The 15,234-nt window shown below is 47.1% G+C and overlaps 2 protein-coding genes across 7 annotated transcripts in view; one reads left to right on the top strand and one right to left on the bottom strand.

Annotated features, from left to right (window-relative positions):
• The window catches only part of LOC112237409 (rab-3A-interacting protein-like), a 49,986-nt gene extending 41,355 nt beyond the window's left edge, over nt 1-8,631 (bottom strand). For both annotated transcript variants that reach the window (XM_042314357.1, XM_042314358.1), the window contains exon 1: nt 8,405-8,631. The gene's annotated coding sequence lies outside the window, so the exon portion shown is untranslated. The remainder of the gene's footprint in view (nt 1-8,404) is intronic.
• A 1,707-nt stretch (nt 8,632-10,338) lies between these two features.
• LOC121844345 (bestrophin-3-like) overlaps nt 10,339-15,234 on the top strand; it is a 17,788-nt gene continuing 12,892 nt past the window's right edge. For 2 of the 5 annotated variants that reach the window (XM_042314361.1, XM_042314362.1), the window contains exons 1-3: nt 10,645-10,905; nt 11,219-11,313; nt 13,590-13,823. In XM_042314361.1, the coding sequence (XP_042170295.1) occupies nt 10,754-10,905; nt 11,219-11,313; nt 13,590-13,823 (481 nt within the window). In that variant the 5' untranslated portion in view covers nt 10,645-10,753. Of the gene's footprint in view, nt 10,493-10,644; nt 10,906-11,218; nt 11,314-13,589; nt 13,824-15,234 lie in introns of those variants that run through there. The other 3 variants (XM_042314359.1, XM_042314360.1, XM_042314363.1) reach the window with 3 other exon arrangements.

Below are 15,234 nucleotides of genomic sequence, written 5' to 3'. Positions count from 1 at the left end.
TCTGATAAACACTGCTGTAGCTCTGTCACCTCCCACCGCAGATGGGTTGTCTCATTGTCTGATAAACACTGCTGTGGCTCTGTCACCTCCCACCGCAGATGGGTTGCCTCATTGTCTGATAAACACTGCTGTGGCTCTGTCACCTCCCACCGCAGATGGGTTGTCTCATTGTCTGATAAACACTGCTGTAGCTCTGTCACCTCCCACCGCAGATGGGTTGTCTCATTGTCTGATAAACACTGCTGTAGCTCTGTCACCTCCCACCGCAGATGGGTTGTCTCATTGTCTGATAAACACTGCTGTAGCTCTGTCACCTCCCACCGCAGATGGGTTGTCTCATTGTCTGATAAACACTGCTGTAGCCCTGTCACCTCCCACCGCAGATGGGTTGTCTCATTGTCTGATAAACACTGCTGTAGCTCTGTCACCTCCCACCGCAGATGGGTTGTCTCATTGTCTGATAAACACTGCTGTAGCTCTGTCACCTCCCACCGCAGATGGGTTGTCTCATTGTCTGATAAACACTGCTGTAGCTCTGTCACCTCCCACCGCAGATGGGTTGTCTCATTGTCTGATAAACACTGCTGTAGCTCTGTCACCTCCCACCGCAGATGGGTTGTCTCATTGTCTGATAAACACTGCTGTAGCTCTGTCACCTCCCACCGCAGATGGGTTGTCTCATTGTCTGATAAACACTGCTGTAGCTCTGTCACCTCCCACCGCAGATGGGTTGTCTCATTGTCTGATAAACACTGCTGTAGCTCTGTCACCTCCCACCGCAGATGGGTGGCTCATTGTCTGATAAACACTGCTGTAGCCCTGTCACCTCCCACCGCAGATGGGTTGTCTCATTGTCTGATAAACACTGCTGTAGCTCTGTCACCTCCACCGCAGATGGGTTGTCTCATTGTCTGATAAACACTGCTGTAGCCCTGTCACCTCCCACCGCAGATGGGTTGTCTCATTGTCTGATAAACACTGCTGTAGCCCTGTCACCTCCCACCGCAGATGGGTTGTCTCATTGTCTGATAAACACTGCTGTAGCTCTGTCACCTCCCACCGCAGATGGGTTGCCTCATTGTCTGATAAACACTGCTGTGGCTCTGTCACCTCCCACCGCAGATGGGTTGCCTCATTGTCTGATAAACACTGCTGTAGCTCTGTCACCTCCCACCGCAGATGGGTTGTCTCATTGTCTGATAAACACTGCTGTAGCTCTGTCACCTCCCACCGCAGATGGGTTGTCTCATTGTCTGATAAACACTGCTGTGGCTCTGTCACCTCCCACCGCAGATGGGTTGCCTCATTGTCTGATAAACACTGCTGTAGCTCTGTCACCTCCCACCGCAGATGGGTTGTCTCATTGTCTGATAAACACTGCTGTAGCCCTGTCACCTCCCACCGCAGATGGGTTGTCTCATTGTCTGATAAACACTGCTGTAGCTCTGTCACCTCCCACCGCAGATGGGTTGTCTCATTGTCTGATAAACACTGCTGTAGCTCTGTCACCTCCCACCGCAGATGGGTTGTCTCATTGTCTGATAAACACTGCTGTAGCTCTGTCACCTCCCACCGCAGATGGGTTGTCTCATTGTCTGATAAACACTGCTGTAGCCCTGTCACCTCCCACCGCAGATGGGTTGTCTCATTGTCTGATAAACACTGCTGTAGCTCTGTCACCTCCCACCGCAGATGGGTTGTCTCATTGTCTGATAAACACTGCTGTAGCTCTGTCACCTCCCACCGCAGATGGGTTGTCTCATTGTCTGATAAACACTGCTGTAGCTCTGTCACCTCCCACCGCAGATGGGTTGTCTCATTGTCTGATAAACACTGCTGTAGCTCTGTCACCTCCCACCGCAGATGGGTTGTCTCATTGTCTGATAAACACTGCTGTAGCTCTGTCACCTCCCACCGCAGATGGGTTGTCTCATTGTCTGATAAACACTGCTGTAGCTCTGTCACCTCCCACCGCAGATGGGTTGTCTCATTGTCTGATAAACACTGCTGTAGCTCTGTCACCTCCCACCGCAGATGGGTGGCTCATTGTCTGATAAACACTGCTGTAGCCCTGTCACCTCCCACCGCAGATGGGTTGTCTCATTGTCTGATAAACACTGCTGTAGCTCTGTCACCTCCCACCGCAGATGGGTTGTCTCATTGTCTGATAAACACTGCTGTAGCCCTGTCACCTCCCACCGCAGGTGGGTTGTCTCATTGTCTGATAAACACTGCTGTAGCCCTGTCACCTCCCACCGCAGATGGGTTGTCTCATTGTCTGATAAACACTGCTGTAGCCCTGTCACCTCCCACCGCAGATGGGTTGTCTCATTGTCTGACAAACACTGCTGTAGCTCTGTCACCTCCCACCGCAGATGGGTTGTCTCATTGTCTGATAAACACTGCTGTAGCCCTGTCACCTCCCACCGCAGATGGGTTGTCTCATTGTCTGATAAACACTGCTGTAGCCCTGTCACCTCCCACCGCAGATGGGTTGTCTCATTGTCTGATAAACACTGCTGTAGCCCTGTCACCTCCCACCGCAGATGGGTTGTCTCATTGTCTGATAAACACTGCTGTAGCCCTGTCACCTCCCACCGCAGATGGGTTGTCTCATTGTCTGATAAACACTGCTGTAGCCCTGTCACCTCCCACCGCAGATGGGTTGTCTCATTGTCTGATAAACACTGCTGTAGCCCTGTCACCTCCCACCGCAGATGGGTTGTCTCATTGTCTGATAAACACTGCTGTAGCCCTGTCACCTCCCACCGCAGATGGGTTGTCTCATTGTCTGATAAACACTGCTGTAGCTCTGTCACCTCCCACCGCAGATGGGTTGTCTCATTGTCTGATAAACACTGCTGTAGCTCTGTCACCTCCCACCGCAGATGGGTTGTCTCATTGTCTGATAAACACTGCTGTAGCCCTGTCACCTCCCACCGCAGATGGGGTGTCTCATTGTCTGATAAACACTGCTGTAGCCCTGTCACCTCCCACCGCAGATGGGTTGTCTCATTGTCTGATAAACACTGCTGTAGCTCTGTCACCTCCCACCGCAGATGGGTTGCCTCATTGTCTGATAAACACTGCTGTAGCCCTGTCACCTCCCACCGCAGATGGGGTGTCTCATTGTCTGACAAACACTGCTGTAGCCCTGTCACCTCCCACCGCAGATGGGTTGTCTCATTGTCTGATAAACACTGCTGTAGCTCTGTCACCTCCCACCGCAGATGGGTTGTCTCATTGTCTGATAAACACTGCTGTAGCTCTGTCACCTCCCACCGCAGATGGGTTGTCTCATTGTCTGATAAACACTGCTGTAGCCCTGTCACCTCCCACCGCAGATGGGTAGGCCGCTATTGGCGGATGTGGTGGATTGAAACGCAGCCTATACAAAAAAATATGGATTTTGATGGAAATGTTTTTATTATGTTACTTAGATTGACGTAACGGGTCAATAAACTCTTAATGAGAATGGTTAACTTAGCATTATTTAGAGACCCCGCCCAAAGTTTGAGTTTTGTTTTATTTAGGGGCTCATTTCTCATTCAGGGGGGTTGAGCCTGGGGCTGTTGCGGTGACCGTATTACGGCCACACCGGCGGTTACGAGGCAGTGAAATTCCACTTGACCGTTTCGTCACGGTAATTAGGCTTCTCCAAGGTCTGATGCTGCTGATGGTCATTAGTAACCTACCGAACTTGCTAACTGCCTGGTACTCAGCACTTTATTGTCCATCTAAATCACTCTGACATCAACACTAATGTAATCGAAAATCTAATCAAACACTTCATGAGAGGCCATGAGCTCATGTTGCGCAACATTTCTATAGGCTATGTAATTGCGTGAGAAAACAGAGTGATGGCCTCTAATAAAAAGAGGAGGTTCCCATCAGCTTTCTATAGGCTCGGCCTACTGTATTTATTTCTCAACTTTCCCAATATTAAGCACATTGTTTATCTTTACAACAGGAGTATAGTTTACCTGCTGGCATGAAAATGAACCACAGGAAAAGCGTCCTCCATTCGCTATTTAAGTGCATAGATTACGTATTTTTTCCCTCTGCCCCTGTTTCAGGACAGGTGCATGATAACGGTCCATTATTAATCAATACAATCAGTTTGTATGATGGCAATTTGCATATACTCCATGATCAGATGAATTGCAATTAATTGCAAAGTCCCTCTTTGCCATGCAAATGAACTGAATCCCCCAAAAAAACATTTCCACTGCATTTCAGCCCTGCCACAAAAGGACCAGCTGACATCATGTCAGAGATTCTCTCGTTAACACAGGTGTGAGTGTTGACAAGCACAAGGCTGGAGATCACTCTGTCATGCTGATTGAGTTTGAATAACAGACTGGAAGATTCTAAAGGAGGGTGGTGCTTGGAATCATTGTTCTTCCTCTGTCAAACATGGTTACCTGCAAAGAAACATATGCCGTCATCATTGCTTTGCACAAAAAAGGCTTCACAGGCAAGGATATTGCTGCCAGTAAGATTGCACCTAAATCAACCATTTATCGGATCATCAAGAACTTCAAGGAGAGCTGTTCAATTGTTGTGAAGGCGGTTTCAGGGCACCCAAGAAAGTCCAGCAAGCGCCAGGACCGTCTCCTAAAGTTGATTCAGCTGCGGGATCAGGGCATCACCAGTACAGAGCTTGCTCAGGAATGGTAGCAGGAAGGTGTGAATGCATCTGCACGCACAGTGAGGCGAAGACTTTTGGAGGATGGTCTGGTGTCAAGAAAAGGGCAGCAAAGAAGCCACTTCTCTCTCAGGAAAAACATCAGGGACAGACTGATATTATGCAAAGGTACAGGGGTTGGACTGCTGAGGACTGGGGTAAAGTCATTATCTCTCCAGGAAAAACATCAGGGACAGACTGATATTCTGCTAAAGGTACAGGGATTGGACTGCTGAGGACTGGGGTAAAGTCATTTTCTCTGAGGAAAAACATCAGGGACAGACTGATATTCTGCTAAAGACAGGGGTTGGACTGCTGAGGACTGGGGGACTGCTGAGGACTGCTGAGGACTGCTGAGGACTGCTGAGGACTGCTGAGGACTGCTGAGGACTGCTGAGGACTGCTGAGGACTGCTGAGGACTGCTGAGGACTGCTGAGGACTGCTGAGGACTGGGGTAAAGTCATTTTCTCTGATGAATCCCCTTGTCGATTGTTTGGGGCATCCGGAAAAAAGCTTGTCCGGAGAAGACAGGGTGAGCGCTACCATCAGTCCTGTGTCATACCAACAGTAAAGCATCCTGAGACCATTCATGTGTAGGGTTGCTTCTCAGCCAAGGGAGTGGGCTCACTCACAATTTTGCCTAAGAACACAGCCATGAATAAAGAATGGTACCAACACATCCTCCGAGAGCAACTTCTCCCAACCATCCAGGAACAGTTTGGTGATGAACAATGCCTTTTCCAGCATGATGGAGCACCTTGCATTAAGGCAAAAGTGACAACTAAGTGGCTCGGGGAACAAGACATCGATATTTTGGGTCCATGGCCAGGAAACTCCACAGACCTTAATCCCATTGAGAACTTGGTCAATCCTCAAGACACGGGTGGACAAACAAAAACCCACAAATTCTGACAAACTCCAAGCATTGATTATGCAAGAATGGGCTGCCATCAGTCAGGATGTGGCCCAGAAGTGAATTAACAGCATGCCAGGGAGGATTGCAAAGGTCTTGAAAAAGAAGGGTCAACACTGCAAATATTGACTCTTTGCATCAACTTCATGTAATTGTCAATAAAACCCTTTGACACTTATGAAATGCTTGTAATTATACTTCAGTATCCATAGTAACATCTGACAAAAATATCTAAAGACACTGAAGAGGCACTTTGTGGAAATTAATATTTGTGTCATTCTCAAAACTTTTGGCCACGACTGTACAAAGGGATGTATTTATGGCATTGGCATTTCATATTAATTAACCATATGAGAGAATGCAGAGTCCACATTCAGCTAATTGATTAGTGTGTGTGTGTGTGTGTGTGTGTGTGTGTGTGTGTGTGGGGGCCGCCGTTGGGAGCGTACGACTGCGTGGCCATGCATGACTCCAACACCATCATTAAGTTTGTCTGATCGTCGACGGCGACGAGACAGCCTATTGGGAGGAGGTTAGAGCCCTGGCACAGCGGTGCCGGTGGAAACATCCCTCATCGTCGATGGCGACGAGACAGCCTATTGGGAGGAGTTTAGAGCCCTGGCACAGCGGTGCCGGTGGAAACATCCCTCATCGTCGACGGCGACGAGACAGCCTATTGGGAGGAGGTTAGAGCCCTGGCACAGCGGTGCCGGTGGAAACATCCCTCATCGTCGACGGCGACGAGACAGCCTATTGGGAGGAGGTTAGAGCCCTGGCACAGCGGTGCCGGTGGAAACATCCCATCATCGTCGACGAGACAGCCTATTGGGAGGAGGTTAGAGCCCTGGCACAGCGGTGCCGGTGGAAACATCCTCATCGTCGACGGCGACGAGACAGCCTATTGGGAGGAGGTTAGAGCTATTGGGAGGAGTTTAGAGCCCTGGCACAGCGGTGCCGGTGGAAACATCCCATCATCGTATTGGGAGGAGTTTAGAGCCCTGGCACAGCGGTGCCGGTGGAAACATCCCTCATCGTCGACAGCGACGAGACAGCCTATTGGGAGGAGTTTAGAGCCCTGGCACAGCGGTGCCGGTGGAAACATCCCTCATCGTCGACGGCGACGAGACAGCCTATTGGGAGGAGTTTAGAGCCCTGGCACAGCGGCTCAACGTCAGCAAAACAAAGGAGCTGATGGTGGACGACAGGAAACAGGGGAAGCAGCATGGACAGGACTGCAGTGGAGAGGGTGAAAAGGTTCATGTTCCCCGGCGTGCACCTCACGGAGGACCTGACATGGTCCAATCACACCACCACCGTGGTGAAGAAGGCGCAGCAGCACCTCTTCAACCTCAGGCGGCTGAAGACATTCGGCATTGGCCCACTGGGGCCGAGCTCCCTGCCCTCCAGGACATCTACACCAGGCAGTGTCTGAGGAAGGCACGAAATATCATCAAGGACCCCAGTCACCCAAGCCACGGACTGTTCACTCCGTTACCATCTGGCAAGCGGTAGTGGAGTATCGGGTCTCGGCACAACAGACACCGAGACAGTTTCTACAACCAGGCCATCAGACTGCTGAAAAGCTCAACCTAGCGGTCTTCCTGCACAGACCTGCACCTTAGAGACTATATGCACCTTAGAGACTATATGCACCTTAGAGACTATATGCACCTTAGAGACTATATGCACCTTAGAGACTATATGCACCTTAGAGACTATATGCACCTTAGAGACTATATGCACCTTAGAGACTATATGCACCTTAGAGACTATATGCACCTTAGAGACTATATGCACCTTAGAGACTATATGCACCTTAGAGACTATATGCACCTTAGAGACTATATGCACCTTAGAGACTATATGCACCTTAGAGACTATATGCACCAGACATTATTTGCACTGACTATCCACACATCCAACCCTTACACACACACACACACACACACACACACTTCGATTATACAGACTAATATTGACTTTATACTGGTAAAGGCTACCACTTCTACTGCTTGTTATTTTCCCCTTGACTCTTGTCATTGTTATTATTGATTCATGTTGTGTAATGTTGAGAGAGCTTAGCACACAGGCACTTCCCTGCACCTTTAGGAACTGCTGTTCACTGGGTATGTGACCAATACATTTCAATTGATTTTGTGTTGAGTTGTAAAAACTAACATCAGTAAACATACATCCGTTCAGCACACTGCCTGACCTACGCAGGGCATCAATTCACTGCATCAGGGATTCCCTGCCCTCCTTTCAGCCCTTCCTCCTCCCCTCTCCTCACCGTTGTCTGTAGGCCTATGAGATATGTTGCTAGCAAAATACAATTTTGCTCCAAACCATCCACGTTACACAGCTGCATTGAATGATATACTGTTCGGAAAACATTAGTGAAACCTTATAATAGTCAGAATGTGTCTCCTTAACAGGCTTGGCTTGATTGTAATGTACGCACATGTGGAGGCCTGTTAAAACTAGTGTGGACACCAAGTCATCTGTTGACAAAAATGGTTCAACGAAATGCACCATGGATAATGAATTAAAGCTAGCCATTGCTGTCAAATTGATGCGCTAATACTCCGATGCATTGCAAGTGGGCAATTCCATGGTAAGGGAATTACGCTGAGACTTTTCACTTTAAAATGTATGTCCAACAAATACCAAATACAACTCTATGCACAATGACCTTGGACTATATCGTTGTTTAAGACGATGAAACAAGCAAGACAGCTAGTCAGCCAGCCAGCTGGCTAGCGCTTTGGCTAGCCTAGCTACAGTATGCTAGCTGTCAACTCACCCCTCTCTCGACGCCTGCTGTCTATGGAGAATAAAACAGTCCGGAAAGTGACCACCGTGCATAAACCCAACTGTCACGACGTGCTCTCGCTACCTGTCGCCAATAACCTCCCGTTTCGCCGTGCATGAGGTATCTGTTTGCTGAATATCATCGGTTTAGTAACGCAAGCAGCATCCGAACATCCTCTCACCTGCTCTTTTCTTCTCCGCTGGTTGGGTGGGAACGGAGCACCCACGAAAGTGAACCGACAGCATCACAGTGGCGCATGCGCAAAGCCGGTATCACATCTCATGTTCACCTTTCACGGTAGCAGACGACAGATAATACGAAACTGTGATCGCAACATTGTATCTAAAAGAATAAGTTGCAACATTGTATCCGACTATTTGACTATGATATTGCATGCAATACATTCGCCAATAGTTCTATACTTAATGAAATGTGTGTTTCCTTGTAAGATCTCTACATCGACAATTATTTACTAGAAGCACAAGCATTTCGCTACACTCGCATTAACATCTGCTAACCATGTGTATGTGACAAATACAATTTGATTTGATTTGATTTGATTTTATTTTATTTTATTTATTACTATTGATCGTCTATTAGGCCCTAGCAGGCTAATCTATTGGTCATAGATGGGAGTATGTTCTACCAGTATAAGGCATGCATTTATGTTGTTTATTTGTAAAAAAAAATAAAAAAATGTTTACCCCTTTTTTCTTCGCAATTTCGTGATATCCAATTGGTAGTTACAGTCTTGTCCCGTCGCTGCATCTCCCATGCATTTCTGTGAGCCTTCTTCATTGTTCGCCATGATAATTAGGTCAACAGCGCCGTCCGTTGGACACCGTTTTAGATCTCATGTTGTGAGGGATATTTGATAGCGTATGAATAATGCAACAAAAAAAAAAGGATGCGATACATTCGAGAAGGTAATGAACAACTATAATGAGTCTTTGACATTTCAATTTCTACAACGCATCTGAATTCATGCATTCATATGCACTACTATAAACCACAAATGTATGAGGCTTTTTCTATAAAAATGTGTCCAAATATATCTATAAAATAATAATATTACAATAAATATTACATCCCAAAGATTTTCCCATTGATTACTTTGTTTTAAAAAAATGTAGGAGCTGGTATGTTGTATAGGCATGTTGTATTAAAACCAGAGACTTGCACGCAGTGATAAATGTAGGAGCTGGTATGTTGTATAGGCATGTTGTATAAAAACCAGAGACTTGCACGCAGTGATAAATGTAGGAGCTGGTATGTTGTATAGGCATGTTGTATTAAAACCAGAGACTTGCACGCAGTGATAAATGTAGGAGCTGGTATGTTGTATAGGCATGTTGTATTAAAACCAGAGACTTGCACGCAGTGATAAATGTAGGAGCTGGTATGTTGTATAGGCATGTTGTATAAAAACCAGAGACTTGCACGCAGGGATAAATGTAGTCTCTCTCTACATCAGCAGGTCATTATGTGTTTATTCCACCGCCATGACATGGTGCGCATCTTATTCCACCGCCAAGACATGGTGCGCATCTTATTCCACCGCCAAGACATAGTGGGCATCTTATTCCACCGCCAAGACATAGTGGGCATCTTATTCCACCGCCATGACATAGTGGGCATCTTATTCCACCGCCAAGACATAGTGGGCATCTTATTCCACCGCCAAGACATAGTGGGCATCTTATTCCACCGCCAAGACATAGTGGGCATCTTATTCCACCGCCTTATTCCACCGCCAAGACATAGTGGGCATCTTATTCCACCGCCATGACATAGTGGGCATCTTATTCCACCGCCATGACATAGTGGGCATCTTATTCCACCGCCAAGACATGGCGCGCATCTTATTCCACCGCCAAGACATGGTGGGCATCTTGCCCAGACAGCCATAGCCAGGAGCGTACTGGCAGCTGGACTGACAGACAGACACAGACAGACAACCAGCTAAATGTGGCCAGGGCGGTCACCTGATGATTGCTCAATCTTGACTCACGGTTCAGGAATACACTATATTACACCTAAAGCAACAACAAGCAATGTGATTTAGATTTGGTACAAACGGTATGTGTGAAAAATCTATACTTTTATTAATGTTTTTTTAATAACGTTATTTCTTATCCACGTAACGTGGAAATAATGGTTATTTTGACTGGTTATTATTGTGCCATGACAGCTTGCCTTGAGAGAGTAGTTTACTGCGGAACATTTTTTTAGATATCAATTTAAGTCAGCTACATTCACAACCGGTAAGGACAAGGGAGTGTCTGTCAACTAAGTATAAATTGGATGACTAGGTAGTTTTTCTGCAGCGATTGAAGGAAGATGACGGTGACCTACTCCAGTAAAGTCGCCAACGCCACGTTCTTCGGTTTCCATAGACTTCTACTGCGATGGAGAGGCAGCATCTACAAACTGCTTTATCGGGAGTTTATAGTCTTTGTACTGTTATATACCTTGGTGAGCCTCGTTTACAGGTAGGCATAATATTAAGCTATTAAGGGCTTTTCCTTAAAAACATTAGTGTTGTCACAAACACAAGTCCTCGGTGATATGAAATATGAATAATATAATTGTTATGTTATTTGTGTATGTATATTATATAACAGTATATATTATCTGATTTTAATGTGTTTATAACTGTGATTACAAATGAAGATGTAATATGAGCCTTTGATTTGACTTTGCATGATGGGTCCGTAATGGATTTATATCGCTGTGATATATCAATAACTGCACGTGAACAAATCTATAATGTTACTTAATTAATTAACACATCTGTCAATCTAGACTCGCTCTCTCAGACCCTGAAAAGCGTTTCTTTGAAAAGTTGGCTCTTCACTGTAACAAGTATGCAGAACAGATTCCAGTCACGTTTGTGCTTGGTAAGTCAGTACAACTTGTGCAGGTTGACATCAGCGCATGCGCGCTGAGTAGTTTATAGTATTAGCCTATTCACTCTATGAGCTACTAGCGCTGTGCTGAGATGAGAATGACTGTTTCTACGTGAATACTGTAGAGGTGCTTTCCAGATGTGCTGAAAGTGCTTAACAATTTAAGTGGGAAATTCACCTCATCCGCAACCCCCATGTGTAGCTTTGCCTGGCGACCCAAACTCTTCGCTCCAGCCAAACGCTACGCCCACATATGTTAGTTTCTTCTCCGCGGTAATGTAGCGAACATAAGACCAGCGGAAGAATTCAGTTTGAGTCGTCGGGCAAATGTGTATCAGCCACCTAAAAACAGAATGACAACAGTGCAATACTTTCTCGGTCACCACACACACGCGCACGCACGCACGCACAAACACCGACACACACCCACACACACACTGCGTTAACTGTCTGACTTGCTTGCTACTATCCAACCAAATGAACCCAACTAATCCTCAACAGTGCCAGGCAACAAACTAATGATCGTGATTTGTCAACCCTTACTTAATAAACAGAAGCTCTCCGAGAGACACTGATTCCAATGGGGAAATGAACTGGTGATTGAGTTAATGGAAGGAAATCATTAGGAGTCGGACCAAAGCAGGGAAAGAGGGATATTGTTGGGTTTGCTTGGGTGCTGGAGTGCTTTGCATGGCATATCAGATTGTTGCTTAATAGTGTTGTGCTTCTGTGTGAACGGCACAAAGTGGCTTTCATGGCATTTATGTATCTCAGTTTATGTCAATAAAATATTGATTTGGACTGGGATGAAGTTGCCCTAGACAATGATCTAGGGGTCAATTTTCTGTTTTGAGCTTGAGGCTCAAATGTAGCCTGAAGAGTACTGCACTACGTAGGAAATTAAATGTCATTTCGGAAGCAGCCCTTCTCAACCCAAACCTCATCCTTGGTTGCTACTGTAGTCATACCTGACAAAATACTGTTTAGACCTACTGTAGATCAGGGCTTTCCAACCCTGTTCCTGGAGAGCTACCGTCCAGTAGGTTTGGAGTTAAAACCTACAGGAGGGTATCTCTCCAGGAACAAGGTTGGAGTTAAAACCTACAGGAGGGTATCTCTCCAGGAACAAGGTTGGAGTTAAAACCTACAGGAGGGTATCTCTCCAGGAACAAGGTTGGAGTTTAAAACCTACAGGAAGGTATCTCTCCAGGAACAGGGTTGGAGTTAAAACCTAGAGGAAGGTATCTCTCCAGGAACAGGGTTGGAGTTAAAACCTACAGGAAGGTATCTCTCCAGGAACAGGGTTGGAGTTAAAACCTACAGGAAGGTATCTCTCCAGGAACAGGGTTGGAGTTAAAACCTACAGGAAGGTATCTCTCCAGGAACAGGGTTGGAGTTAAAACCTACAGGAAGGTATCTCTCCAGGAACAGGGTTGGAGTTAAAACCTACAGGAAGGTATCTCTCCAGGAACAAGGTTGGAGTTAAAACCTACAGGAAGGTATCTCTCCAGGAACAGGTTTGGAGTTAAAACCTACAGGAAGATATCTCTCCAGGAACAGGGTTGGAGTTAAAACCTACAGGAAGGTATCTCTCCAGGAACAAGGTTGGAGTTAAAACCTACAGGAAGATATCTCTCCAGGAACAAGGTTGGAGTTAAAACCTACAGGAAGGTATCTCTCCAGGAACAGGTTTGGAGTTAAAACCTACAGGAAGATATCTCTCCAGGAACAAGGTTGGAGTTAAAACCTACAGGAGGGTATCTCTCCAGGAACAGGGTTGGAGTTAAAACCTACAGGAAGGTATCAGGAAGGTATCTCTCCAGGAACAGGGTTGGAGTTAAAACCTACAGGAGTTAAAACCTACAGGAAGGTATCTCTCCAGGAACAGGTTTGGAGTTAAAACCTACAGGAAGGTATCTCTCCAGGAACAGGGTTGGAGTTAAAACCTACAGGAAGGTATCTCTCCAGGAACAGGTTGGAGTTAAAACCTACAGGAAGGTATCTCTCCAGGAACAGGTTTGGAGTTAAAACCTACAGGAAGGTATCTCTCCAGGAACAGGGTTGGAGTTAAAACCTGGAGTTAAAACCTACAGGTATCTCTCCAGGAACAAGGTTGGAGTTAAAACCTACAGGAGGGTATCTCTCCAGGAACAAGGTTGGAGTTTAAAACCTACAGGAAGATATCTCTCCAGGAACAGGTTTGGAGTTTAAAACTCAGGATGTAGAGCCCTGGTGTAGATGATGCTGATATCTCCTCCTCCCTGCAGGTTTCTACGTAACCCTGGTGGTCAACCGTTGGTGGAACCAGTTTGTGAATCTGCCTTGGCCCGACCGCCTCATGTTCCTGGTCTCCAGCTGTGTTCACGGCCACGACGAGCAGGGCCGCCTCCTCAGACGCACGCTGATGCGCTACGTCAACCTCACCTCACTGCTCATCTTCCGCTCTGTCAGCACCGCCGTCTGTAAGAGATTCCCCACCATGGAGCATGTGGTGGAGGCAGGTACGACCCCAAGGGGATAACAGAATGCAAATAGATGGGGTCAGGAGGTCAGGAGGGTCAGGAGAAAACTCATTTTGACAGATAGATTCTGTACATAACGTCACGGACCAAGTAGTGGAAGCAGGTACCTCAATGACATGCGCTTGGCCTTACCTGACCCCAATAGAATACACATTGGTGGGGTCAAAGGTCGACCAGGTTTGGTTTACAGGTCAGATCAAGTGTTCTCTCAACCTTCAGTAGGTCAGGTTCAGACCAGAGTTCACTCAACCTTCAGTAGGTCAGGTTCAGACCAAGAGAGTTCACTCAACCTTCAGGTCAGGTTCAGACCAAGAGAGTTCACTCAACCTTCAGTAGGTCAGGTTCAGACCAAGAGAGTTCACTCAACCTTCAGTAGGTCAGGTTCAGACCAAGAGAGTTCACTCAACCTTCAGTAAAAAAAAAAAAAAAAAAATACTTGTATCCCTTTTTCTCCCCAATTTCTAATTGGTAGTTACAGTCTTGTCTCATCGCTGCAACTCCCGTACGGACTTGGGAGAGGCGAAGGTCGAGAGCCGTGTGTCCTCCGAAACACAACCCAACCAAGCCGCACTGCTTCTTGACACAATTCTCAATTAACCCGGAAGCCAGCCGCACCAATGTGTCGGAGGAAACACCGTACACCTGAGCCGTACACTGAGCCTGGTCTCGAACCAGGATCTCTAGTGGCACAGCCTTAGACCACTGACCCTGATCTCGAACCAGGATCTCCAGTGGCACAGCCTTAGACCACTGAGCCTGATCTCGAACCAGGATCTCTAGTGGCACAGCCTTAGACCACTGAGCCTGGTCTCGAACCAGGATCTCTAGTGGCACAGCCTTAGACCACTGAGCCTGGTCTCGAACCAGGATCTCTAGTGGCACAGCCTTAGACCACTGAGCCTGGTCTCGAACCAGGATCTCTAGTGGCACAGCCTTAGACCACTGAGCCTGGTCTCGAACCAGGATCTCTAGTGGCACAGCCTTAGACCACTGAGCCTGGTCTCGAACCAGGATCTCTAGTGGCACAGCCTTAGACCACTGAGCCTGGTCTCGAACCAGGATCTCTAGTGGCACAGCCTTAGACCACTGAGCCTGGTCTCGAACCAGGATCTCTAGTGGCACAGCCTTAGACCACTGAGCCTGGTCTCGAACCAGGATCTCTAGTGGCATTAGACCACTGAGCCTGGTCTCGAACCAGGATCTCTAGTGGCACAGCCTTAGACCACTGAGCCTGGTCTCGAACCAGGATCTCTAGTGGCACAGCCTTAGACCACTGAGCCTGGTCTCGAACCAGGATCTCTAGTGGCACAGCCTTAGACCACTGAGCCACTCGGGAGAGCTTCCATAAGTGTTTTATTGGTAAACAGGATGCATGACATGTGAGAGTTAA

This window comes from Oncorhynchus tshawytscha, unplaced genomic scaffold, assembly GCF_018296145.1.
Source record: "Oncorhynchus tshawytscha isolate Ot180627B unplaced genomic scaffold, Otsh_v2.0 Un_contig_1458_pilon_pilon, whole genome shotgun sequence".
NCBI classification, from domain to species: domain Eukaryota; kingdom Metazoa; phylum Chordata; class Actinopteri; order Salmoniformes; family Salmonidae; genus Oncorhynchus; species Oncorhynchus tshawytscha.
The sequence above is the reverse complement of the archived record's forward strand: the minus strand, read 5'-3'. Positions and strand labels throughout refer to the sequence as shown.